Genomic DNA, 27,492 nt, shown 5'->3' on the forward strand with positions numbered 1-27,492 from the left:
TCTATCATTTTATACCAGTCCAACTCAAAAAGACGCTTTTTACATGGAGGGTCCTTAATTCTAGATCCTCTGAACTTAAGGCCATTCCCTGAAGAAGATTGTACATTTCTTGATAGAAATTCCTTACAGATAACGGATTGGACTCAGTGATCAGTGTTTTAAAGTCCTTGTACAGAGAATTGTTTGGAGGATACAGCATTCTTGATAAATTCAGCAGTTGGCGCCATTGAAACCTTGCAGATAGAGCTGTTAAACCCATTCCTGCCTTAGCACACAATTTGGAAGAGATTGTGCAATTCGTAACATGCTCTTCCACATTTTTCCCTGAATCTGGTCAAGGATATCATTGATATTCAATAGGCACATATCCAACCCATACAGTAACGTTGGCTCTACTTTTAGCATATAAAACTCTATAAGAGGACACATTGAAAATTTACAAAATCTTTGATATACCATCTTTATTTGCGCCCCTAGAGTTATGATCTTAACTTTCTTATACTTTATTCTATAGCATAGCTGGTAAACTAGCTCAGTGAGTTGAGCGCTTGTTGCTTCCATCTGTGTTTTGATATGTTGGTTCTCATCCCGGCAAGACCAATTCAGCCTTTCATCCTTCTGAGCTAGATAAATGGTTACCAACTTAAGTAAACATTTATTGACATGCAAATTGGTTGTATGTGCAGCGCTTTGGAGAAAGCACTAATAAAAATACATTATTTTCATCTTGGAAAGGTCAAGTTAACCATGGTATTGTGATTGAAAGAAGCTCTCAGGCGTGCTCGTACAATCCCTCCGGTAGATAGCCCGGAATGAGAGTTGTGTGGAAATGTTTTTCCGTGCCCTTTTGTTTTTATTTATATATGCATTTATAAAGCGCTCAAAGGCAACTAGGTGCAGGATTATAATTTTGGCTCACTTCGTAGCTGCATGATTGCTCTCCCAGAGTTGTCTATCTGTTCCCTGGCGGGGGTTTATTGAGTGTGGCTGATCTCTGGCCCTGTTCCCCATAGCCACCTCACTTCCAATAACCAGCTGTTGCTAACATGCTGTATTCTGTTTACACTCAGGCACACATCTTCTCCTGGTCATTTTTGTTGTGTGAAGACAGTGGCCATGTGCCAGTCTTGAATATCAGTTTCCGAACACATCAATTATTCTCTGCTGCAGGACTTTTATGTTTGTACAAATCCTAAAGTACCCATGCTGCCCTTTTTTTAATACATTTCCTGACTTTACAGCAAAGTAGATTCACAAGAGTAACAAAGAAAGTGTGTTCACTTTAAAGCGCACCCTTTTCGTATTTAACAGTCTATTGCCAAAGTTTGTCACCACCTTTTTTAACCCTGTCGGCCCCTCCCGGCACCCCGTGTTATGCAGTCGGTTCCCTGGCCCAGCCCATGACATCTCTGGCTCCCCACCTCTAGTTCAATAGCACTTTTCAGGCAGCCGGTGAAGCCCTACAACAGTAAAATGAGCAACAAAACTGGAAGCCCCGAAATGAAAAGCGTGTTGGGGTGACTTCTCCAAGGGGTGTCGTCGTGTTAGAACTGTCGGTGTATAATAATCATTTTCGCTTATAAATTGCTGTTGAACGTTTGCCGTAAAAAATCCACAATTGTGTCGCTGAAAGCGAGATGCGTAGAGCACAGTTTCCAGGACGCCAGGGGTCGGTATTCGGTTTCCAGGAAGCGAGCCACGGAGATCTGGTAATGACAGATGCCCCGCCCCAAGGAAGTGACGTAGGGACGATGCCGGAAGCGGAGCGGCTGCTGGCCGCTATGGCGGAAGTAGAGGATCCCAAGATGAAGCAGATGAGCGCAGCTCTCGAGCCCGCTCGAGGGCGGTATCCGCACTGTGTGGTCTGGACGCCCATTCCTCTGCTAACGTGAGTCGGGTCCGGGTGACACCCAGGAGAGGGGCGGGCATGATCGCGTCTCCTTTAATTGGCGGGGTAGCCACTGAGGATCTGTTAGTGCTTTTAATCGAGTGCGTTTTTTGTGGACGATGCAGTAGTGCTACGCGGGGCGACATGGAGGAGTCTAGGGCACTTGGAAAAGTAGTCGTGTACCCAGACTTAAGATGTGTGTGTGCTCTGTCATTAGAAAGGTGAGGCTTGATCGCAATGATTGGGGTGAGTGTATGTTCTCGTGGAACGCGTGCTTGTGGCATGAGTGGCCCTGGAAAGTAACTGGTATGAAAACAGGTGGCATAGTGAAGGTATCGGTGGTTTTGGTCGCTTGTGAGGAGTGGCGTGAAGCTGGAGAGTTTTGGAGTGTTGATTGACACCAAGTATAAGTTGAATGGTGCCTTGGAGCTGGGCAGTTTTTAGACCATATTGAGACTAAGGTGGAAGGCAGGGTATATGTTTTAATTGCATTGGACTTTTTGTTTACATTTTACTGCCTACAGTTAATTGTTTTATTATTGCTGAGCTTATTGTACCATGTAAAGTGAGGGTGATCTCTCTTTGGGATTGCGCGTGTGTGTGTTTATTGGCTGATTTAGGGATATATATATATATATCGTTTTACTTTGTTTAGAGATGCAAAAGCCGAATAAATAGTGGTTTTGCACTGCTGTTGCTTGAGTTATGAGTACTCGGTTGGGTTAACTGTACTACTATATCTCCCGAAGTCGTGACTTACTGTTCTGACCATGCTACCTTGATACTTGGGTTAGACTTAAAGGATAGTTCTGGGACTTTTTTTTATTGTTCCTATGGTTCGGCCATGTGTTTTTAAGCATAAATCGGTAGATCGTAGAAAACTTTCCTATGGACCTTACCCGACTTTTCGTCCATTAACGCACTCGAAATCAGCCGCCATTTTCTGATAATCCTATCATTTCCCCCCCATCGCCCTGGCTCACCTGCTTTTGCGGCACTAAATCAAATCACCCGCCCCTGAAACAGACTTGATCAAAACATTCATATTCCCCGCCTCTATCCGTGACGTGACTGAGCTGCGTAGGCAAACGCGCCCACGCGTCTTCTACGCGACTCCACACGGAACCAGGAAATCAACACAGATGAGCTCACACAGCACAGCGCGCCACAATTGGGAATATGAAACTGTACTTTTAAATTAAACCGCAAGATTGTAAATTTGGTAAAGTACATTTATTTGACATCAAATGTTTTGAGAATATTCAGCGATTTGCATTTTTATTTGCTCACGTTCCAAAAAGTTCGTTTTGAGGCACGCGATGTTCCTTTGCTGTACACAGGGTCTTAGATCATCTCACAATACAGCGCCACAATTCGGAATATGAAACTGTGGTTTAAAAGCAAACGGCAAGATTGTACATTTGGCAAAGTACATTTATTTGACATCAAATGTTTTGAGAATATTCAGCGATTTGCATTTTTATTTGCTCTCGATCCAAAATAGTTCGTCTTGAGGCAAGCGATGTTCGTGTGCAGTACAGAGGGTGTTGCTTTACGATAAAATAAGCTCTTCGGTCGCACTGATAATCGCATGTCTGTTCCAACAACGAGGCACTAGGCCACCACAACGGTCTGTATGTTGCATCTAGCCGTTAGTACCGCGTAAGGGCATACTTGTACTTGGCGATCGTCCCATAAAATGGTCAGGGTGGTAACGTTGTTCACGCGGAGAAGCAACTGGCGGTTAAAAAACCCATCCGCCGGTGTCTGGTACTCGTGACACATGCAATAATGGATGATGTACCTGTTTGAAAAACATAAAAAATGAAATTAGTCTCACCATCAGATCTTTATTAAAATTATTCATTTTATATATTAGGTCGGGAAATTATTTCATAGCTAGGACAGTGCAACTGGGTATTATACGTCAAGGAGGGGCTGTAGGAAACTGAGACAGTCCCCCAGTGCAGGGGTTGACAGGGAGGCAGTGCGGGTGGAGAGTGGAAGGGCCCAGGACCGAGGTCGCAGACAGTCGACCAGTTGTAGCAGGGGAGAGGGAGAGAGAAAGCAGAAGCAAAGAGGAAGGTTTTGAGGTGCTTCCGTAAAAGGAGATGGTTCTCCTCAAGATAGTGCGCGGTACAAAACAATATGCCACATAGAACGAACAAGTACAACTTAACCCGTCTTTAAAGCTACTGTATAGTAATTAAATTGCGGTATAAACTCATCTAAAGGGTTACTTACATTATATTTGCATTTTCCATTGTGTCTGTGCGTAGGGCAGCCCCGAAATACCACTCCTTCTATGTCGACGTTATTTCTTCTAATGAACGAACATGAAATGGCTTTCGTTTCTGAAATTATATTCATTATCGTTTCTTACGTTATTGCCCCACACCCCCAAAAAGAAGTCTTTCGGGATGGTCCCGGCCTGTCAAGGTCAAATAACAATAGAACCTTATACTGAGTCGTGGGCCATTCCGGCACCCGAGCAAAAAATCAAAGCAGCTGACCTTCACTTTGAACGAGCACACATTCCTAGTTAGCTACATTCAGTGTAAGGCCATCTCACAGGACTTGAAATTTACACTCCATCTTTGCATTTTGTCTGCGTGCTTTGCAGCCCCAGAGAACCATAAATACGGAGACATTCTATATTTTTTGAAAAATGATTTATATTACTGTTTGGTTTAATTTAATGCGCAAATGAACAAGGTTGGATAGACACATTGCATGTACACTGAGCAATCACTTTTATTTACACATTGCATAGATACACATATTCAATGGGCCTGCGACATGAGGAGACTCGAGAGAACAGACAATCAAATTACAATCATTTAAACCGTGATGTGTATTTCTCAATGAGTTCTTCTTTAGGTGGACATGGAACAGAGGCAATGTTGGGTGGCAATGCAGTTGTCCCCTGCACAGGTTCGTTCACAACTCCATTTATGTGCCTATCTAGGACGTCAACAATAAGTCTCTCAATGAACTCATATTGCATATCCTCAAACACTGGTTTGATCACCCATTGTTTACTTCTTTTAGTGAAGGCCTTATTGTAGCAAAGCGTCCCTAAAGTTCCGGTCGTCCTACTTTGTTGACGGCCAACATTATGGTTATGTGCCAAGACCGCTAGAAGAGTCCGATTTATCATGCCCTCCATGCCAAAATACAATCGTTTTGGCCTGTACTTTAGGCACATATTGTGGAACACCTCCAAATCTCCTGTGTGGCAGAATTCCGTGAGTCCCCTCAAATCTCTTGTTATAGTTTTATCAAATACAATCTTTTCAATGGCTTTGTGAGTGGGTGATGAAGGAATCAACCACTTCTTCTTCCGTGCCTCCTCTGTGGACAAATGGCCATGTTCACAATTGTGGAAATGTTGGTTTGTGTTCCAACGGTGAACGTTGGTACAGTGTAGCATTACTGACCGCCATTTTTCCAGTAGAATTTCCAACGACCCTCCACATGTTTTTGAGCTCCACCAAAGATGGTTGCTGATTGACTTGGACCACTGTGAAATACCTTGCATTTCTTTTTTTTTACCTGCAGCCGACATTTTTTTATTGATTGTTTTTGCAAGATGCCAAACGTCAAATTGGTGATTTATATTTTTGTACTCTTCTCTCATTGTCTTGGCAATTGAAACATGTCTGTCCGTGGCTATCAGGTCGATCACCATTCCCCGCGATTGTAGTTCTTGCAATGATGCTACAAAGCCAACTTCCTCCATGGCCACTGAGGATGTACTTTGTGACACCTGCACGACCACCGAACTCACAATTTTCTTACTTTCCATGTCCTGAAAGTGGTAGGTGCAGTACTTGGCTGAAAATCCTGGGCTGTCGCACTGTCCATCACCGGCTAGCCTGAACCGTTTGCCCGCGAATGTACTATCAATAGACATTTTTTCCATTCTCCAAGCTTCGCTAATGGCTGGAAATAGATAATCGGTTTGGTATTTGTAGAACTGAGTTTTCGCAATGAAATGGATTCCCACAAACTGAAAGAAAGACTCTAACTTTTTAAAACTTGAACCACTAAAAAGTGCAGCCGCTGCACAAAGTAGATTGCCTGCTGGCAGTTGTCCCAGCATGGGTTGTGCAGACCATGAGAAAGGATGATATTTTGTACAGGTGGCATGTATTTTAAGGTTAGTGCCTCGAATTGCGCGAGTCACATTAATCAATGGCTCCCCACATACTTCCCCACCTACCGAATGCCCACATTTCAACCGAATAATAATATCAATCAAACAACTATCGAATACAATGAATTTGGCCTCTTTCCTTATACTGTCACTCTGCATCCCAGCTGGTTCGGCCTGTAGCGTTGAGGACATGTCACTCACATGAAAGGTAGAATCTCTGATATCGTCTTCCGCTATGTTCAGTGATATTGATGGTGTTTCATAGTAGTCCACTTCATTCTCTTCCATTGCAACATCTGTTCCTTCTCCGGCGATGGGTGAATAAGACAATTTCTTCAACTTTCTCGCGGTCTTAGTTTTTGCGGGTGTGGATTCTGTGAATTGATCTCCGACTGCATCCAAACTACCAGGAGGACATTCACTATCAATGGCTGGATGTGGTATAGCTCCGTTGTCAATCACTTCATATTCTTCCCATTGGCACGATGCATCTCCAGTCTCAAGTCCCTGCCAAAAGGTTTGACAAGCAACATCTCTCGTTCGCTTCACTGTCTGTGTAGATCTAGTTCGTACACCCACTCGCAACTAGAGGACAGATTGGAAAAGGGATGTTCAGTTTAAACACAACTTACAGTATTGAACTATTAACAGTGAAAAACATCATAATATAGTGACCAGGACACTAACCTTCTTTTGATTTCTTTTCTTTGAAACTTTCTTGCCTCGAACTTCAACATCAGGACGCTGTTGCTCCGACTCGTGTGTGCATGTCTCCACTTCCTCTTGCGCTGCAACGACTATATTTTCATGATAAGCACATCCATCACGCACTGACGCTCCATCGACTCCCTGAAACATAGAACTTTCATTAGTATGTATAATAATATCGAAAACACAAAATGTACTTGGGGACCAATACCCACGTACATCTCAATAGCAAAACACGAATGAACGCTTTGTGTAGACCATTCAAACGACAATTATTCACGCATAGTTGATCTAGTTAGATGGAACTGTCAAGATCCATACCTTGTGCTCCTCATAGACTTCCATTGATGATATTATTGAAGATGATGCTTCAGTAACTCCCTGAAACACAGTAATTGCATTAGTATGGTTTTCTATTTTGATAAAAAGAACAGAAATTTTGTGCAGGCGTCAACGGCTCATCTAAATAGACCTGCACAAATGATCAGTTGTCTAAAATAAATAATGGATATGTAAATATGATTCGATTTGCTCGATCGTTGGAAGTGTCGCCACCCAGAGATCTGCATCAACTACTAGGGGTGATGTTCTTGTAGAAGAAGCTCCGTCATCTCCCTGAAACATAGTACTTGCGTTAATAAAGAAGGAAGTATAGCGGATGTAATCACGTCATATGATTTCGCTTGATCGAACTGTCAGTATCCATACCTCGAAATGCACAAGAACATCAAGGGACGATGTAACTGCGGTGCACACTTCTGCAAGCTGGACTAATGCTCCATCGACTCCCTGAAACATAGGACTTTCATTAGTAATGAACACAATATTGAAAAAAGAAGACACATAGGAGGGCGACGACAGAAGGACGACGACAGAAGGACATATCAATGGCTAAAAACGAAAGAAACATTGTGTGTAACAATCACGCTACAAGAATGCAAGATCTGATGATCTCCATCGATGGAACTGTCCGGAAACGTACCTCGAGCATCTGAGTGACATCAACGGTAGTCGTCAATACGTTGGACTCCTCAGCATCTCCCTGAAAGACAGTACTTGCATTATTTTGGATAACAATAATTATAACTGAAAAGAAAGACTAGAGGACGAGTACAAGGGTGTACCATTAGGTAAAATAATTACACGATAAATTAAAACTATTGATTTACATGCCTAAAACAAGTCAGTGGCAGAATAGCCAAGTAAGATTACCCGATAGGCGCTTGAAGTGGCTGATGACTGCAATAACGACACGGATGGAGAATCTTCCGCCTTCATATTGAGTGGATACATAAATGGGGAAATTATTGTTAGCTAATGCTACACACTACCGCAAGGCCGAGAGATAAATACGTAAACTTGACTCACCAGTGGAGGGATGTGGATAAATAGAGTGGGAATAGCGGTTGAGAGCAATTTTCGCCTCGCTCGCGGTGTGTTCTTCTTTATTAGCAATGATGTGGAGTACATGTCAGAGGTAAAGTGCCTGCTGCAGATGCGGTATCGATCACCCCTCTTGTCCACAAAGACTTCTAGGACTCTACTTTCAAGCTCAGACGGTGGATATCCGCAATATCGGACCCATTCTCTTATCTGATCTATTGTCTTAGGGAAAACATGCATTATAGTACCTTCAGATTTATTATGGGTCTTCGAAGGGCAACCGCCAATGGAACAGGCAGGCATTGTGGAAAGTTCTGAAAAGTAAAGATCAACAATTCTCTATGAATACCAATGTAAACTCAGAACATGTGACTAGTTCCTTGCATGTACTGTCTTGAACGAAAAGAAATTGGACGCAAAATGATTATGGTACATGGCCTTACCTTGACGAACAAACAGTTAGATGCAGGGATCAGAGTAGTTTCTTGTCGTAGAACAGGGAGCAGTTCACAGGTTGCAAACTGAGGAGTTTCCTCGAAGTGGTCACGGAAGTTCACAGAGACGAAGAGCAGATAACCAGCACCTTCACGGGTTGACTAGCAAAGCGCAAAGAAGTGCTCATTAGAAATATGAAGTGGGTTATAAAGAATTCGAAACAGGGGTGTGTTTGTGAATGAATGACGTGTATATGTCGTGGCATTATGCGGTTTGCAGGGGGGCGTCCAGCGTGAGGGGGGATGCTTGGCAGGAGACACGGGGTCTGGAGGTAGACATGGGAACAACAACCCATGCTCTATAGACCACTTTGAAGTGTACATGGTCTTTGGCACCTCTTGGCCTTTATCGCTCCCTGACAGCTCCACTTGCCAGCGCAAGTACCCCGGTGCGAACTGCCTTTGATAGGGCGGGGGGGTGTGGATTGGGGCGGTGGTCGTGCAGACAAGACTCGTTTGCCGCAGGGCCTCACCAAGGAGAGGCCATCTAACTGCATGTAAGAGGCAGGCTGCATGTAAGAGGCAGGCTGCAGGATCTAGTACATGGAAGGCAGGGGGGTGAGTTTATAAATACCTCACCCTCCCAGGAGAATATATGGGTGCAGTTCACCCTGGAGACCCTGGATGCCTAGGCAGTTAGTCAGCAGCAGGCTGGCCTGTGGTGGCAAGGCGGCACGGGCCAGAGGGGGTCATCTCTGTACCCGGTGCCCAAAAGGATGATTTATTATGATCAACCATATTGATTATTTACCTATAACCATGTTTTGTGTCAATAAAATCCAACGGCCTTCCTTTTATTGCCAACGCTTGAACAAAGTGGTGTGGTAAGTATTTTTGGGGGAGGAGGCAAGGCCGGGAGGCTTGATGCCAACCCGCAAAATAACATATGTATGTCTGCTGCATATGGGTTCAACGGTTATGTGGATTGAAGGTGGGCGGCCTGCGTGAGGGAGGATGCTGGCCGGAGACATGTGGTGTGACAAGACAAGGCACAGGAAGACTATTCAATGGAGACACACTAGATTCATTTAAAAAATCAAAACAACCATTGTTAAAATATATGTTGGGTTTTATTTTAGATCTTAATTTCAATTGAACATAAATAATAAACATTACACATTGTAAAGTTCCGGTTGCAGCACATCCAGGGAAAATCTGCGGTATTGTCCACTGTCGCTGGGGAAATGTTGTCTAATGGCAAGTACCGCACAGGCAGGAATTACTCTCCGAACGCGGTGTCCGAGCCTCCCGTGAAGCCACCAAGTGAAGCAACGATAGGCCACCAGCCTGTACCACCTGTGAAAATGAAAGATGCAAACTGTATTAAAATGACAAAACTTTCTCATCACTGTCGATTCAGGTAAAAAATGTCATTCTGCTTTGAAAAAAATTCTATCTAGAAAATGCACAATATGGAACCAATTTATATGCATTCGAATGATATGTAGATGTAATTTTATATGTGGGAGACGACCATGACATAGTAATGGCATCACTGACATCACAACCAGAGTATACTTACTCGTTACTCGGATTACGCGGACGAACAGTGCCGCGAAGTTCGTGCATAAGCACCATCATCATCCTCAACACGGTCCGTGAGAGGCAGGCTTCCCTGAACTCTGGCAGCTCTGTGATGCATTGCGGACTTGGCTCGCCTTCCGAAATGTAGGCCAAGCACCCGGAATTTTCACGGCAGCAGCAGTTCTCCTCCTCAGTTGGCATTAGCTCGCACCGATTGCACGTGCACCAGGTGGAGACGCCGTCCATGCGACATGGTCCAGGCTCTTCATCCGTTGACTGGTCCTCCCAACTGCCGTCCGAATCCCCATCGTTTCCGCGTGCTTGCCTTTCCAGTAGTTCCTCCTCGGTGTACTCGGGCTCGTACATATACGGCATTATTGTAGCCATTGTGTGGTAAAGAAAGTAAAATAATTTACAGAGATGGTACAGGTGTTCACAAGGCCTAGAAGCGGCGAAGGTAGCTGACCAGAGCACAGAAACGAGTCACAGAATACTCAAAGTAACACAGAGAGAGGAATGGAATCGAAAATCTGCTGCTGTGTGTTGTGAAACGGTGTGTTTATACTTATTGAGGAAAGAGGCGTCCTGCCATTTCCATGGCGACACTTCATTAGCTGAGGCGCAGCGATTGTTGACACGAAACGTGCTTTGGCGTTGGGAAATGGGCGGTACGCGTCTGCTGATGTCAGGCTCGGGCGGGGGATTTGATTTGGTGCCGCAAAAGCAGGTGAGCCAGGGCGATGGGGGGAAATGATAGGATTATCAGAAAATGGCGGCTGATTTCGAGTGCGTTAATGGACGAAAAGTCGGGTAAGGTCCATAGGAAAGTTTTCTACGATCTACCGATTTATGCTTAAAAACACATGGCCGAACCATAGGAACAATAAAAAAAGTCCCGGAACTATCCTTTAAGTGTCAATTACCTTGTTCATCAACTAGGATGGTGTTACAGAGCCTTCCCATTGGGCTGGTTATGAAAACTCCTATTAACAGTACTATTTTGTTTTTTTTTTATGTGGCAACCTCGGTCGTCTGGTTATTTTTATTTTATCGTTTTAAAGCGAGTACCTAGCTTGAGAGCAGCCAAGTGATTTACAGAGTGTGGGTAGCCAGCATTTGGGCTTGCATATTTTTAACAGTAATGCAGTACTGTGAGTTGTGGTCTGTCCGTACATTGGGATTAGTCTATGGTCCAGTGTAGTTGAAAATGCCATGTTTTGAGAAATTGGAGATTTGGGGGGTGGACTGGGGCGGTATTCCGAGCCGATTCCGGGATTGAGTTCCCGAGAAGGATTGTTTGCAGATCCTCTTTGCTGACTAGTTGATTCAAACTGGTTGGTTTGCTACTGGAGTGTGTGCCACCAGATGTGTGGAGCTTAACCACCATTTACAATGGTGTACTACTTGTGGCTGCTTTTTAGATTATACACGCAGTCTTGAACAGTATCCGGGCTCGGGTAGGAAGTAAATGTAGTTTGTGTAGGATGGGGGTGATTCGGTCAAATTTCTGTGCACCAGCAATTAGACTTGTTGCAGTGGGGTGGACTGATTTTAGGGGAGCCATTGAGCAGCTGGGATCCCTGTCGTGTCATTCGCCCCATCGATATGACGCCACAAGGGCCTGCGTTATGGTTCGTAAGTCCTGTGGCAGGATGAAGGGTAGGGATTTGTTGCCAGGCCATTTCGGCCGCCTTGTGTATCTCTGGAAGGACACACTGTCAATTGTAATGCATAAGGATTTTGCAGAATCTGAAAATTGCATGTCAAACACTTCTAGGCGCATATTGTTGAGAAATTGTTAGACAAGTTCTTTAGTTAGGGGGACTGATGAGGGCGAATTCGGTCTTGGATGTGTTACGTTTGAGGTATGCAGTCAGCATCCAGTACTGTGTGATGGCTAGGTAATTGTGGAGACTGATGTCCTGTGGACTTTTTACTCTTGTATACAACAGTGTATCGTCTGCCAATTGGTGGATGGTTATATCAGGATATTTGGGGTGTGCCCAGAGGCTCCATGTAGAGGTTACAAACAATCAGTGAGAGGGTGGAGGCTTGTGGGACTCCACAGGAGCCTCAGAGAGTTAGAATGCAATATATTTATTTGGATGTCTAGTGTGTGCCCGAGAGGTAGGAGGTAAACCAATTCAGGAGCGTGCCAGAGAATCACATCCTTTTAGCAAGGAGGATGCAGTGGTCAGCGGTGACTAATGCAGCTGAGAGCCAGAGAGGCACAAGTCACCCTTATTTACTGTATGGAGGGCATGCCTCAGGGAATCAAAATTAAGATTGTAATAGCAGGAGCTAAAACCACTGCCTGGGTATCTGGCATTAACCAATGAGCAGGAACAACCACTGGGGAATGGGAAGCTAATGCAAAGTGTTCCACAAATCTAACTTCCACGTAAGATGCACACTTTGTTTGCATTATTATTGGCACCCTTCTACATTAACTGTCATATAGCTGTCACCCATTGCTTGTTTATAGATCATTCCAAACGCACACTGTCACATAGTATGTTTGTTCAGCGTCAGTTGCCTTAGCCAAAAGAAGCTCCTCGTAACTGTTGGTGTCAAGCTAATCAGGCTCTTCTAGGCTCCAAGTGGGAGCTATAAAGCTCTCAGCTCCTCACCATTTTGAACCATGATGTCTTGGTGCTACTTGGAATGGAACCCAACAGTTGTTTAGGAGGTTTCTTTGTTAAATTCTTGCAAGTAGTTGTGCAGCGACTACTTTTTCGAACATTTTGCCAATAAACGGGAGGTTTGTAATGGGTTGGTAGTTGGCTGGGTCTAGGATTGAATACATGTCTCCCCGTCTTCTCCTCCAACAAGGTTATGAGACCATTCTTGAGGATATCTGGCAATGACCATTCTGTGATGGAGGAATTCATGATGGCGGGAAGTGCTTTAAGTGTCGGGCCCAACATTTGTTTCATGATAGAGACCGGCATGATATTGTCAGAGTAGCTTTTGGGAAGGTGATTGTTTTTAGGATTTCTCGGGGAGAGAGCGGAGAGGATTCATTTCAGAAGGGCAGTATGCATGAAGGTGGGGCCAAGGCTGCGGGAAGTTGATTTGATCCGTTAATTGCTTTTTTAATTTTTTCAATAACATAATTGTTGTCACATTTTTCCTGAGTTGCTGACACCTCGGGCTAAGGTGAGGGTTTGGTACAATGCTTTACTACCACAAAGACGGCGTTTCTCCTGTTAAAGGCTGCTGCAATCTGTTAAAGGCTGCTGCAATTGTGGAGGAGTAGTAACCAGCTTTGGCCTTAGTAACCTCCCTGTGCCAACAGTTTGATTCAGATTTCTGGTGTTGAGATTTTTGTGCCACAATTTCTTTAGGACTCAGTGTTTGTGAGTTGGTGAACTCGGTGGTGTGCAAAGCAGACTGCTTGGTCTCAGCCCGGGTTCTCTTTGGGGGGTGAGGGAGGGACCTGAATCTCCAACAAACTCATAGCTGAGTTGTTGAATCATTTTAGGAGGACTGAGACATTCCCTGTGGTTATGTTAAAGGATATTTATACAGCGCATTTTCACCACGGGAGTGGTCCCCTGGTGCTCTGGCAGATCTGAAAGTAAGAGGGTAGGATCGGTTAGTATGATCTAGTGGGATAAAGGTAGAGCGAGATTTGAGGTGTTCTGTTTGCAGCTTCATTTCGGTTAGCACAGTTTGCTTAGCATGGGTGCAGTTTCTAGATCCGTGGGCTCCCTTGTGTTGTTGTGCGGGACTAGGTGTAGTTTGTTTTGTTGTAGTGAAGTGTTTGCGTTGCAGGAGAGTGGTTGTTTGTTTGGCGTTGGAGAGGCATGTGCCAAGAGGTTTTAGCAGATGCTTTAGTGGGGTTATCTCATTCTTTCGGGCATCTGTCTTCTGTTTCTTTCTATGGTCTTACTGTCTGTCTGGAGCATTCCTCTGTGGTTCATTTGCCTGGTTCTGCACGAGGCGGTGGCCTATATCTGAGGCTGTCTAGTGGTGCGTGGAAGGGACAAAAGGTGAGGGCCTCCCCCACACAGGTTTGATATTGCTAATGTTATCAGTTGTTTTTTTGGGCGTGAGAGTGCGCTGTCTGGCATAGTCTCCCTTTGCTCCTAGGGGGTGGTCCCTTCCCTATGTGTTCTAAGTGCTCCATCTCCTGTTTAATGCGCCTTCGTCTCTAGCAACGGTCCTCGTCCCTTGTGTTTAGCCTAGCGACGGGGTCTGGCTTTGGAGGTACAAGATTCATTCTGGTTCTGTGGCGAAGAGCCATGTTTTGAGTAGTTTCCTGAATTTTAGGTGGTCCTTTGTATTTCGTATGTCTTTAAGGCTCGAGTTCCAATTTTTTGCTGCCAGGTGGGAGGAGGACCTCCCAAGCTTTTTCCTTGTCTAAGGTTTTGGCTCTTTAGGCGGATGTCGTTGCATGATCTGAGTGTTATTGTCGGTTGGTAAATCGTTATTTTCTTTTGTAGGAATTCTGCTCCTTGGCTGTGGATTGCTCTGTGCGTTATGCACAATGTTTTAAATGTGATTCGTTGTTTGATTGGAAGCCAGTGTAACATTTTTAGTGCTGGTGTTGTCTCTTTGTGATAGTTTGAGGAGGAATCTGGTCACTGCTATTTGGATATGTTGTAGTTTCTTCAGTAGGTGTTGTGGCATGATAGAGGCTGTTGGCATAGTCAATTTTTGACATGATGAGGGCGATGATTGTCAGTGTCTTATGGGTGAAGGAATAGGAATGGTAGGTTTTTTTTACCCAGTGTAGGAGGAAAAACCATTTCTTGATTATTGTTTACTTGTGGTTCTAATGTTAGCGCGTTGTCCATTAGGTTTGCCAGTTTTTATTTTAATTTATTTTATTTTTTTTTTTTACTATTTCTGATGGTGTAGGTGCTGTTTGTAGTTCTATGGGCCTTGGGACACATGTTATTGGATAAAATCATGATTTCTGTTTTGCCTGGGTTCAGTTTTAAGCTGTTAGTGTTCCTCCAGTCGTAGAGTTCTTTGAGACATTCTTCCAGCGTTGTGTTCTCTTCTTGTGTATCTTCGATTTTATAGATCATTTTTGTGTCGTCTGCATAGTTGTAGCATGTATGGTTGGTTTTTTTGAGGATCTTGATTAGTGGAGCCAGGTAGATGTCGAACAGTGGGGATAGGGATGATCCTTGTGGTACTCCAGTCGGTGTCCCGTGGAGCGGATTTAAAGGATTATATCCAGACAGTTATTGGCTGGGAATGATTTTATCCACAGTAGGGCGAAGTCTGTTATTCCCATTTCTTCTATTCTCTTGATGAGGATGGCATGGTTCACTGTTGAAAGCTGTGGAGAGGTCGAGTAGGATTAGGGCAGAGTTTGTGTCGGAGTTTGCGTTTGTCTTTTGGTAATCCCAGATGGACGGGAGTGCCGTTTCTGTTCCCCTCGTGGGTCTAAAGCCGAATTGCGCCGGGTCCAGCAGCTGGTGTTTTTCTACGTGTTCTTGTGTTGGTTTGTAGATGTAGGTTTCTAGTAGTTTTGCTGGGTAGGAAATGTTTGAAATCGGTCTGTAGTTGGAGAGGTGGGGAAGGGAATGGGTGTTAAGCATAATCTATCTTTGCTGTGGGTTCAAGAGGTGTGTGTGTGTGTGTATATACACACACACACACTTTTCAACGCATTAAGAACTGATTGAGATGTTTTCACCCACCATTTGCGATTTGTGATTGTTGAGTATAGAATGTGTGCAGAATTTTAGTTTGAAATCAATATTTTAATTGGGAATAGATGGTGGTTAGTTCAAATAAGTTGCAGAGGCATATCAATATAGATCTGGGAAAAACACACCATCTAGTGTGTGGCGAAATGGGTTGACATGTTTTTTAATTTGTTTGGTGTGCTTTCTAATAAGTTTAATGAATGATGATCATCTACAGGATCTGAATTTTTGGAATTGGTCAGCTTTTCCCACCACTAATTAGTCGCCTAAAACCAAATTCTTGGTTGTAGTCCTTAAATTAGATATAGCATTGTCCAGAAATTCAGAAAATCTGGATCACTAGAAGGGGATGATAAACAATTCGGAAATCAGCCTGGTGTTTTTTTGAGAACTTGCATTGATTGTGCAGGAGATAATTTGCTTGTAGCATGATGCTGCTAAAGAGCGAGCTCCGGCATACAATTTTTCTTTGTATAGAAAAGTAATTGTGCCACTACTGCTTTGAGCTCTGGGAATGGATGCATATACTGGTGGAAGTGCATTATTAGTGGTATTGCAATTTTTCTCGTTTAACCATGGGCCTTATTCCGAGTTGGGTGGTAAGGGTTAACGGTCACTGGTAAGGAGACCGGTGCCGTTAAACCCTTACCGCCCAATTCCGAGTTCCCTTAGTGGGACCCGCTGACCACACGTCCTTAGCGGGTCCCGCGAAAAACAGGCCCGCTATTTGCGGGCCCATAATTGGCACCTTCCCCATTTAGCCCTGTGGGGGCTCGAATGGGGAATGATGTACTGAATGGGGACTTACCGGGTCCTCCAAGGTCGGAATGACCCGGTAAGTCCCCATTCAGCCACACCGGTCCCGGACCTGGGTTTGTAGGCAGCCATGGCGATGATAGCGCTATGGCTGCCTCCAAGCTCGGCATGAAGCCCCATGTCTTGAAAGCAAGTAAAATCGCTATCGGGAAGAACATTGTGGATTTCAAAGGTGAAGGTCAAAAGCTTAATTTTCAGTGTGAATGGTTGATCAGTGGTGAGCGTGCCATATAAGGAAACAAAGTACAATGAACTAAAGACATACTAAAACAATAACTAAAATTCAGAGCAGGGCTTCACAAGCCCCTCAGGAGCATGCTAGCTGGGTAATGAGCACCAGGCAAAGCAACCTCTGGAGCATTCTGTTTACGCAAAATAGCAAGATTAGTAGTTCGCGATTAGTGCATCATTGCGTGCAGCTAAAGACTGAGAAAGGGCTTTGGTCTCACTGGGTTGGGCGTTGTTGCAGTAATCTTGTTGGAACCAGCAGGCCTCGTACTGTGTTGTCCTAGCATATTGTGGCATTTTGAGAAATCTCCGGGCTGCATAAACATTGAAAAGGTAAAAAGGCTGCTGTTGTGTTATTTGAAGAAATGTTATCCTGATTAAGCATGATGATACCCGACTGCATCTCCAAACCTCTTGGGATACCCTGTAGTTCTTTGGCGATATGAAGCTTACCTTGCTGTTGTAACACCACTGCCTTGAAGCACTGTTGTCCCTGTTTGTGAGGAGCAGAAGTTTGTCCTGTCCATTGAGACAGATCATTTATGGAGATTAAGGGGGGAAAGGGGTCAGTTCCTTGCGGCAGTGAAGCCATATTTCCAGTGCCAAAGAAGCCCAGGCGTAGTTGAACATTACATGTTGGTCCCTCTTATTCATCCCGTTTATTTTCCTTGAGGAGCCACCGGGACAGGTTCTTGTTTAGTTACAATATGGTTTATCAACCAGATGCTAGGCCTTCATGCTTCCTCCATTCCAGTGGTTGTTCTCCAAGGCCCCTCTCTGCCATGGACAAAATCAACCAAGTATTAGAGTAGTATACCTGTCTGGGGCCCCACTGATGCGGTCCTGGGGGCATCCCCCAATAAATCTCTTTGCTGATGCAGGTGCAGATTTTAAATTATACTGTTCATGCACACAAGGAGACTGATAACTCATGCACACAAGTGCTTCTGCTCTGAGCAAATTTCCCCCGAATGTTTTGCTGTCTGCCCTTTGCCCTTAAAACAATATTGAAACTACATGGCAGCGAGAGAAGTATTTAATGGCCCTGCTCTATGATTACTATTCTATTCATGCATTTTTGTTCCTTTGTCTGGTCCCTGAAAGTGCTGATATTGATTATGGCAGACAAATGGGGGGGGGAGGGGGAAGAAGGGAGGCAAACTATCAGATGTCACCCCTTCACTGAACAGAAGGAATAAACATAAGCACGTGCATACTTGTAGATCTCCTTCAGCCCTTAAGATGTGGGCTACCTTAAGGGCCTAACCGGTCTGCACCTGGGGGATTTGCTCCTATAGTTGTTGCAGCTCCAGAGGCCACTGCTCCCCTGGTAAATCGTTGTTTTTTGTTATTTTTTTCTGCAATTGCAGAATTGCTGAAGGCCAGCATTGAGCATATTGTGAACAGATGGTGGAGGAGATTGCGGGCTGGGCACTGATTGAAGGCCCTATTAAACTTGTTCCAATAATCCTCAGCAGAATTCACTGAACACGAAGGTCTACCATATCTATGCATGAGCCTAGAAGACCGCAAGCAACCATGACACGAGCAACTGTGAGTGGCAGAATCCAACTTTGTATGAGCGTGGAAGAAATTCCACCCACTCTGATCCTTTTGAAAACTGTTGCCACCCAGGATGCTGCTATAGGCTCTTCCTTATGAAAGGAACAGACCACCAATGGTCAGGTTTTCTCAACTCTGCAGCATGGACTGGGTATCATCACGCAAAAGCCCATCTGCCACCAGTACAACTCCTAGAATTTATAGGGGCTGTATTCAATAACTGTCTGGGAAGTATTTTTCTACTTAGGAGGAGGGCTTGGAAACTACAAGACCATCTCCAAGCTCTGTTGGCAAATGTTGCAGGCCCAAGTGGAAATTTTGGTGTATTTACAGATCAGTGGGCAAGGTTATGTCTGAAGCCTCTAGCTTGACTCATCCTATCAGTCTTGGACTCGATAATACAAATCTTTCATTCCAGTCCCTCGGTATTTAAGACTTCTGTTTAATGCATGAAGGATGGATACCTCTTCATGGGCATCTCGCTCTGCTTCCTGGACCGTTGGTATTTCCAACAGACGCCAGAATGAAAGGTATTTTCAACAGACGCCAGATTGAAAGACCGTGAACCAACACTGGGAAACTTGTCAGCCTGATACTGTGGTCTTATTGGGAAGCCATGAAATCTTTTAACTGGTGGCAATACATGGCAATAAATCAACCTCATTGACAATTCAGGGCCTACATTATCAACAAGAATGTTCTAGCCCGAACAGAGAAGATGTGAACTGCCAGTGGGCTTCCAAGATTGTTTCGTTCACAGGGCTGGCTTAGGAAACTGGTTACTGTGCGGAACCCAGGCTTCTAAGCAGTATGACGGGTTTATGTAAATTGTTAATTTATTTTATAGCAAACACGATTCCGAAACTGGATTTCTACATCCAATTTCGAAGTACACCAAAACATACATAGGCATCAGAAGCAAGTGATACTTGGAGGTGGCTGGGAAGTGGGAGTACAAGAGATATTGCTATGGGGGAACTTTGAAAAAACTGAATTTGGGGGGGGGAAACATGCATCTATCGCTATGTGGTATACTTTCCCAGCAAAGGAGAACTCCCCAATGGACTATGTCATCGGGGTCATGCCGGCTCCTCACAGGATCTTCCTCTTAAGAGGCATTCAAACCGAAATATCACTGGGTCATCGCTCGCCAAACATGTTCACCTTAGCCTGAAATGGCCAACTCCGTGTTTACTGCCCCCAAACGCGGGATACCTTTTGGCCTAGGCAGTGGACAGTATAAACTTCCTTGACCAAGAGGCCTCTTGTTCCATCCAGCTCTGCTGCGGGAGCTTCTGGCCAATATCAGGAATAACTGACCATTAATGATTCTTATTGCACCCAATATAGTCCAGGATGTCATGGGTTTTAACTAATCCGGTCCAGGTGGATCCCCTGTGAATGGACTGTTCCGATATCATATTCCTCAGCTGCACAGATGGCCCATTTCTTTGGAAGCTGCCATAACTAACAGCCTTGATGGCTTTATTTCCAGAGAAATTCACAATAGCAGTTGAAATGTCAAGGTGCCCATTCACACTTAAGACCTATAGCGTACATTGGCCCAAACATCTGGTCTTTGTACAGTTAATTCTACAGTTCTTAGCAGATCGTTTTTACAAGTGCTTGTCTGCTTCATACTAATGGCCCAACTCGCATCCATTAGGGAATCTTGGAGCATCTGCTATAACTAAGGGGTATATATGTTCTTGACCATTACGACTGCTCTCTGTGTGGGATCTCTTCACCCCTTCTCCCTTTTTGTTTCTTTGAAACACCAGGAGCCATTTGAACTGACATAGGCCCCATCAAGTTATATTTTACAGAATCTTGTGTTTAGTTGCCGTCACATCTGGCCGGCGTCTGAACCAGGGGTTTCAGTATGCCCAGACCTCTACCAGAGTCCTATGGCCAGTGTTTTTTTTTCTTTCTTTAATGTAGTTTCTTTTTTTAACCAAATGTGACATCCTACTTTTACGTTGGTCGGGAGATTATCTCTCCCCCCTGACCTCCTACCCCACACACATTTGAACAGTACAGTCCCTAACATCTCCTGGATTTGGGGAGCATTTAGGATTATGGAAACCCTGTTCCTTCTAAATTGTCTTGGACATAGCAGCCTTAAACCTTCCCCTCTGACCCTTAGCAGGAGGAACCAGGGATGTACTGCTGCCCTTGCATTTCATGAGTCTATCTAGCAAGAACAAAGCAACCACATGGGCAGAATCTACATTGGTTGCTCTCTTCATGTTTTTAATATATTACAAACTAAATGTTGATCTAAACTGTGTTTTCCAAGTTCATGCTTCATGGTTTGGCGCGATCACTGTGAATGTTTCAGTTTTCGAGAATCTTGTTTATTATATGTTGGTGTGCTATATCCTCACTGGATATAGGATTAGGCTGAAGAAGGAATGCCTAGAATTACTTACTGGTAATCTTCAGACTGAGTCCTAAGCTTCCCTCCCCGGAGTGAGTTCAGACTTTGAGCTATTAACTTGAAATATGTACAGGATGCACTGGAGGCAGTGGGTACATTGTAGCCCAGCCCGAGCCATACAGACCTGGAATCTGGTTGATGAACCCTATTTTAAATAAAGCTATTTGTCTGCCCTGGTGTCTCACGCTCTTGAACAGGACTTTAATGTGGAAGAAATGTTAGGGTTAGTAATGTAGATATTACTATATTGCCTGTGGTGCTAGATCTGGTGACGGATCCAGTAGAATCCCAAAGAGGGGAAAGCCTGACATGGTACCCTAACTTGAGCCAGGCCACTGAGTGGACCCACAAATGTGTTCATTTCTCAGCCTCTGGTATTGCCTTGCCCTACTCATGGCTGCTTCAAACTCACCTAAAACATGAGCTGAGAATTCTGTAGGAACAGAGCCTCCTTTACAGACGTTTGTTACTGCTATGGGTCCCTCTTAACACTTCTGTCGATCAAAATGTAAGCATTTTTGTGGTAGAAGTAGCATTGACACTGCAGATGTAAGAGGACATAAGGCGGTCTTTGCCACTGGAAATAAGACACCGTAATTTTATAGGTATGAGGGTAGCCTGGGAAGTATGATAGGGCCGTGACTCTTGAGGGATCTGACATACAGAAGGTGTGAAGAGTCTTTGATTTGTAAAATATGTTCGTGCTGTTGTACTAGAATTGGGATGATCTGAAACCGGGGATGTGTGAGGGGTTGGGCCTTTTTAGAAAGTGGGTGCTTCTCTTCAGCACTTTGATGGTGTCGGGAGCCGGGGCATTGTGACAAATGGAGGGAGCATAGATTATTAGGAACAAATAGGAATGCTGAAACAGTTTATTATGTTTTATATAGAACTTCACAAACCTTAGTGAATAATAATATGATGACAAAAATACATGTAAGTGAACAGAAGAAAACAACCGGGAGAAACCGTAACAGCAAGAAAGTAATTTGTTGAACTGGAGAAAACAAATCCCAGTGAAGTCAAATAGTAAGATGAACATTGTAGGACAAAATCAAGCCACATAAACTTGGATGACAAAAAAAGAATGGGGAGGGCAAATCTTAAAATAAAACACCTTAGTGATAGATGGAGCAGGTTCGAGCATCAAGGTGATGCTTAATTTGCAGGCTCTAGAAGCAGTTCAAGGGAGCCGCACTCTCCAGTCCACACGATCTCCAGACCAGCTGGCCACTCTCTACAAGGCCACAGCAACATTCCACCAACCTCTGACACAACAAGCAAGTGGGTATCCTCAAAGCGGGTTTAGCACTTAGCTGCCACAGCTGCATACTCTTCAACAGTCTTCAACAGTAGCTGTTGAAGACATGACTGACTAAGTAGCGTTGCGCACCAGACAAGAACAAGGGCATGGCCTGCTGTTCTGAAATGTTGTATCCTAGATCTATCTGTAAGGTTCCTTCCTGCAGTAAGACAACACAAAATTATCTTTTATCTCTATTGCCCACAGAAATAAATATCCATACATCTGCCAACGTGATCGAGAGAATTGTGCATGTGTCTCCCTGCGTTAGCCATAGTTAGAAAAATATATCTTTAAATAATTGGGTAAATTGTTTGAGGGAGGTGTGTGTACGTGGTTTGGTCTCTTGATTTACATGCTTAGTTGCATTTATGTTCGGGGATGACCGGTTTAGCTTGCCTTACGTCTTTTAGGTGAGACCCCTTTTTCATTGTTTTGAGGGATGTTCTTTGGGATCATTTGTTATTGGCAGTTGGTTTTCATTCCTGGTGTTACGTTGCATCTTAAATGCTCAGTTCGGTTTGGTTGTTTGTATGGGATAAATTGTCAAATGTGTAAATAAAGAGTAAACAAACAATAATTGGGAACATATTCTCTTTTCATTGACCTGCAAACATCTGGGAGTATAGCACGATTAACATTAAAATGTATCTTCCATTGAAAGAAAAATATTGTTTTTCTAAACTCAAACATTATATAAGACTGCAGCAGGAGTTATGTCACGGGTGTGTCTCTAAAGAGCTAGTTCAGGGAGCTGTATTGTGCTGTACCCTTAGCCTTAGTCGCAGTGTAGCCTCTACACCTTTTGACTTGCTCTTACCAAGCCTTCATCAACAAACAGCCTTTCTTTTGTTGTAAACTGAAATATCAAGTTACATTATGGAGTCCACACTGCCAGCCTGGGTTGCAACTTCAAAAATAGTTTTTAAGCTTCTGCTCACATAATTTACTCGCATCAGCCCTGCGCCAGGCACTTTTCTTTCCCATCTCTATCCCCTATATGTCAAAACCGATTGACAGCAAACCTCTTTCAGAAATGGTTTTGCCTTTCTCTCTGTAGCCCAAGCCAGCAGGCCTTATCGGAACAAGCGCATTTCAAGCACAAACCAGCTCCGTGGGCAGCACATCCTTCAGAGCATGCCTCATTCAAAACAGAACAGATGTGGGAGGCGCACTTTCTCAACTAAAGCTGTCAGTGCGGTGTGGGGGACTCGGTGAAGAGGGGGTACATAGTCACAATTCCTGTGAACGTTGAGCAAATCGGTTTCTGAGTGAAGGTTTAGGCTAGAGAGGGCCACCTGTTTTACTGTTTAGTGGATTCTAAAGTGAGACCAGCTATTTAAGTGAGATGAGAATTCGAGGGGATGGGGCTCTAACAAGGGATTATCCCAATTAGCTGGGCATGGTCTAAAGCGTGTCAAGGTTTGCCCCAAAAAAGGGGGTGGTGGTGTTTAAACGGTACATCGTTGAGGCTCGTCAAACATGAATTTCGGGCAGCCCGCATGATCTTGTGCTGCCTAGTTTGATTTCAGCCTGCATATTGTAAATACCTTTCTAGGTCTGTTTGCAAATGAGCTCTTCACTTAAATCGTGCACTCAGTGTATAAACAGTTCAATCGTAGGGTAAATCCCCTATTAGCGGGCGGGAGACAAACGGCATCAGTGTGAATTCCTGGCTGTTTTTCATAAAACTGAAGTGCATTTTGGGAACATAAGAGCACCCACAAAGATTTACATTTGAAAAACATCTGATGGTGATTCAGTCATGCAATCATTCGGAGCACGTAATGCACGCTGGACTTTGTCCTCATTAATTTATTACAACACTCATTGTAGCAGTAAAATGTCTGTAACCACATCCATATTTACAAGGCATAATTCGTTTTAAAAAATTGATTAGCAGAATTTTTGCTAATTAAAATGTTCTTCATTAGCAACTAAACTTATTTGATTAGCAATTTTCTAATATTTTAATTGTCCCCAGAAGTTGTACCCAAGACAAATAATTTTCAAGAATATAGCATTTCTATGTACTTCTGAAGTAATACATTAGTGCATTGAGTCTGTAAAATGAAAAGGTTAGGTGCATGAATGGACAAAAAAAATGTTAAAAAGGGTCTGAAAACATATTTCAGTGCAAGGCTCTTTGCGGCTGGATGCATATGTTGCAGGGCACTGTCTTTCAAATTGTACTCTTGACCCTTCATTTGCTGTATACGGAGAAGTTAGGAAAACCAAAATGTTCACAATGTTAAAGGAACGTCGTGGCCCGCGATGTGTGTTTTTGCAGCAGGGAGGGTAATTGTCAACTTCAGGTGGACAAGATGGCCCTTGATGGTCATTGATGTCAACTGTTTGTAGAGTTAATTACCACTTTCAGGGGGAGGGCAGGGCCACTCACTGGCCTCAATCACAAGCGCAGCATTCCAGCCTACGCATCCATGAAATCGATGTTAGTGTTCAGGAGATTTAGATTTATAATTTGTATGCTTCATCCCCTCTCCCAGTGAGACCCCCCCCACACTACTTTTTGCTGGACTTCTGAACCTTTTTCTTTTAATCCTGAATGAGTGGAGCCATTTCCACTCATTCATTCTTGTGGGCTCTGTCTTTTGGAACTTTATTCTTTGTGTTATATCTGTATTATGGAGTCTTTCTGCTCCATAGCTGTTAAATGCATCTATGTTTTTACTCATGCAGCACATAGCTCTTTATGGGCAGTGTTGCTGGGAACCCTTTGTGTCCACCTTTTTAAGATCCCTTTTTGTATGTCCTCGAGCAACTACAGTTCTTAAGGATAGATAGATACTCAGTATCTCTCCCAAAACTCTATAGTCTGAGAGATTGGCACAACTCACCTTCAGTGGAGTGCCATAGGGATACCCAGTATCCCCCTTCTCTCTGCTCCTGTGACTTTTTTCTCATAGACAAACCCCCTAGTTATGTCTGGTGGCAGTGGACGTGTTCTACCAACTATTATTTAGTTTCTTGTACCATAGGCAATGTCCATAGCATGGGTAGTGCACAAATGGGGCGCCCAAATACAAACTTGTGGCCTCCCTTCTTTTTTCGCCATTATTAGTGTGGTTGTTCTTTGTTAGCCCTCCTTTTACCTTTCTGGGCCAGGGGAGGTCTGTGTGTGTGTTTTTGCCTTTGGTGGGAACCCTTGGGTGTCCGTCCTTAGGCTCCAGAGTGTCTGGGCGGGCAGAAAGTGTGGGAGAAGTCTTCCCACCCATGTCCTTTGTCTGCATGAGTGCCTGAATAGGACCAGCATTTGTCTCTCAGCATTTCCAGCAATAGGAAATGCTGAGAGAGATTGCTGAGGAGTGTGTGCTGGAACTGAATAAATGCTGAGGCTACCGGAGTGAAAAGCAAGTCGACCACTGAAACCTGAAGTAACCAAAGAAGATGAGCAGATACACCTGCAGACGCTTTGCAGCACTGTGTCATGACCACTGCTGTCCTAGCCCGTTTTCTGTGCGACAGAGGAGCTCTGAAGAGGACTCCTTCCCTTTGGCTGGTGGGAACAACCAGTCCCAAGACAAACTTAGAATTGAGCCCTTCCGAGGTTCTAGGAGTTTCCAGAGCTGCAGAACCCCAATATCAGGAAACCTACTGCCCATTTCGAGTGCATCGCCGTGGAAAGGTCGAATCCATCCAAATCTTTGCTGAACCTGTAAGGACACTCCAGATATTCGATCCAACTTGCCCAGACCCCTCATCAGAGGACTGCAGGAAGTGAAGAAGATTGATCCGTGTCATTTGTTGGTGCTGCAGAAACAGTGCCAAAAGTGAACCAAGAAGATGCTGAAAGTCGTGCCCCAGGTCCTCCCTCGAGACTGCTACTGTGACCCTGTCCATCGTCCTGCCTTCAGTTATCAGACCAAGGAATCTGGAGGGCGAGTCTGGAGCTGCAATATCGCAGAGCATCCAGCATGAACATTTTCTTCTAACCTAAGGTACTGTGGGAGAAAAAGGTATTGCTTACCTGATTCCAAGAAGTCGCTCCAGAGAGGTGCTGTGCACCTAGATGTGTCCAGGGTCACCCCTTCTTACCTCGGACTCAAGCCGCTGCTTGTTCCTTTTGTCGAGTCCTTGTTGGTTGTTAACTTGCTGCTTCTATGACACTAGAGACTGGAAGAAATCCACAGGAACTCTTCATATTCTGCTGCTTGTAAAGACTTTGAGCCCTCTCTGAACTGCCTTAAGCTAGAGTTGCATTTTTGGATTTAAGACTTACTGTTCGAAGAAACCCTCTCTAGAACCTTCCATTAAGCTAATGTTACACTATTTTCCTCCTCTTAAGTGACTTCACTATGTGTCTGCAGAGTAAATGTATTACTGTATGAACGGTTAGAATCCGCAGGTGCGTGTAATAACTGTTAATATGATAACCTTATTTTCCCTTTCTAACGTTGCTACAAAAGTGAATGCGCCCTTTGAAGTGTATCCCGAAGTGTTCTAGTGTAAACGTCTAAAGTATTTAAAGTGATTCTGGTGTATATATAATTTTATATAAATTATACTTGTAAGAGTTTCTTTGGTGTGCATGTTAACTAAGGTTCAGTGTCATTACCTACAGCTCCCATCTTCCTCTTAAAATAAGCCTGATTACTCTGCCAATCTACCAAGGTCCTGAGTTAGTACATACTGATGCTAAGAGTTGGAGACCTACAAACCACTAGGATAGGTTACTAAAGTATTACTTCCATTAGGACTTTAGGAAAACTCCTCTAACAATTAGCTATATATACTGGATGGAAGTATTGATCACTACTTTACTTAAACTTCTAGTTAGTTTTTTTGTGTGTTCATTATGTAAGAGGAAATAAAGTGACTGCACAGAGTGGATGGTGTAATAGGCAGTGAACTGGTCAAACTAGGTGGAATATTGTAGTTTTGCGGCTGTCTCATTTTCAGGGGAGTTGGTACAAAGCAACAGGCTGAAACAATAGGATGACAAGGAATTTGAGATCAGCTCATGGGTTGAGCACCAGTTGCACAGATAATGCAACCAGTAGGTCACAGAACAAGGTTTACCATCAAAAGCATTTGGCCATGTGATCATGTGCATTTTTAAAAGTTTTTAATTGTCAATATGATGCAGTTTCATAGTTAACACTGAGATTTAGATACAATTACTTAAACCTTTCCTGAGAAACAGGTGGATAATGCAGTGTTGCAATACTGTAAATATGCATTATTTAGCAACTTACTTTTTTAGGGAGGGAATTGCAGAACTGTCTTTAATAAAAACTAAAAACTATATCCTGTTTGGCAGAGGATTTTCTAATATTTTAATGAAGATATAATCCAG

At 43.9% G+C, this 27,492-nt stretch overlaps 1 protein-coding gene across 1 annotated transcript in view; it reads left to right on the forward strand.

The window, feature by feature from the left end:
* The first annotated feature begins 1,729 nt into the window (after window positions 1-1,729).
* TMEM222 (transmembrane protein 222) overlaps window positions 1,730-27,492 on the forward strand; it is a 105,922-nt gene continuing 80,159 nt past the window's right edge. Inside the window, exon 1 of the mRNA XM_069622892.1 lies at window positions 1,730-1,888. Within this exon, the coding sequence (XP_069478993.1) occupies window positions 1,752-1,888 (137 nt within the window). The 5' untranslated portion in view covers window positions 1,730-1,751. The remainder of the gene's footprint in view (window positions 1,889-27,492) is intronic.

Source organism: Ambystoma mexicanum, chromosome 11 (genome assembly GCF_040938575.1).
Source record: "Ambystoma mexicanum isolate Mex_15411 chromosome 11, UKY_AmexF1_1, whole genome shotgun sequence".
NCBI lineage: Eukaryota > Metazoa > Chordata > Amphibia > Caudata > Ambystomatidae > Ambystoma > Ambystoma mexicanum.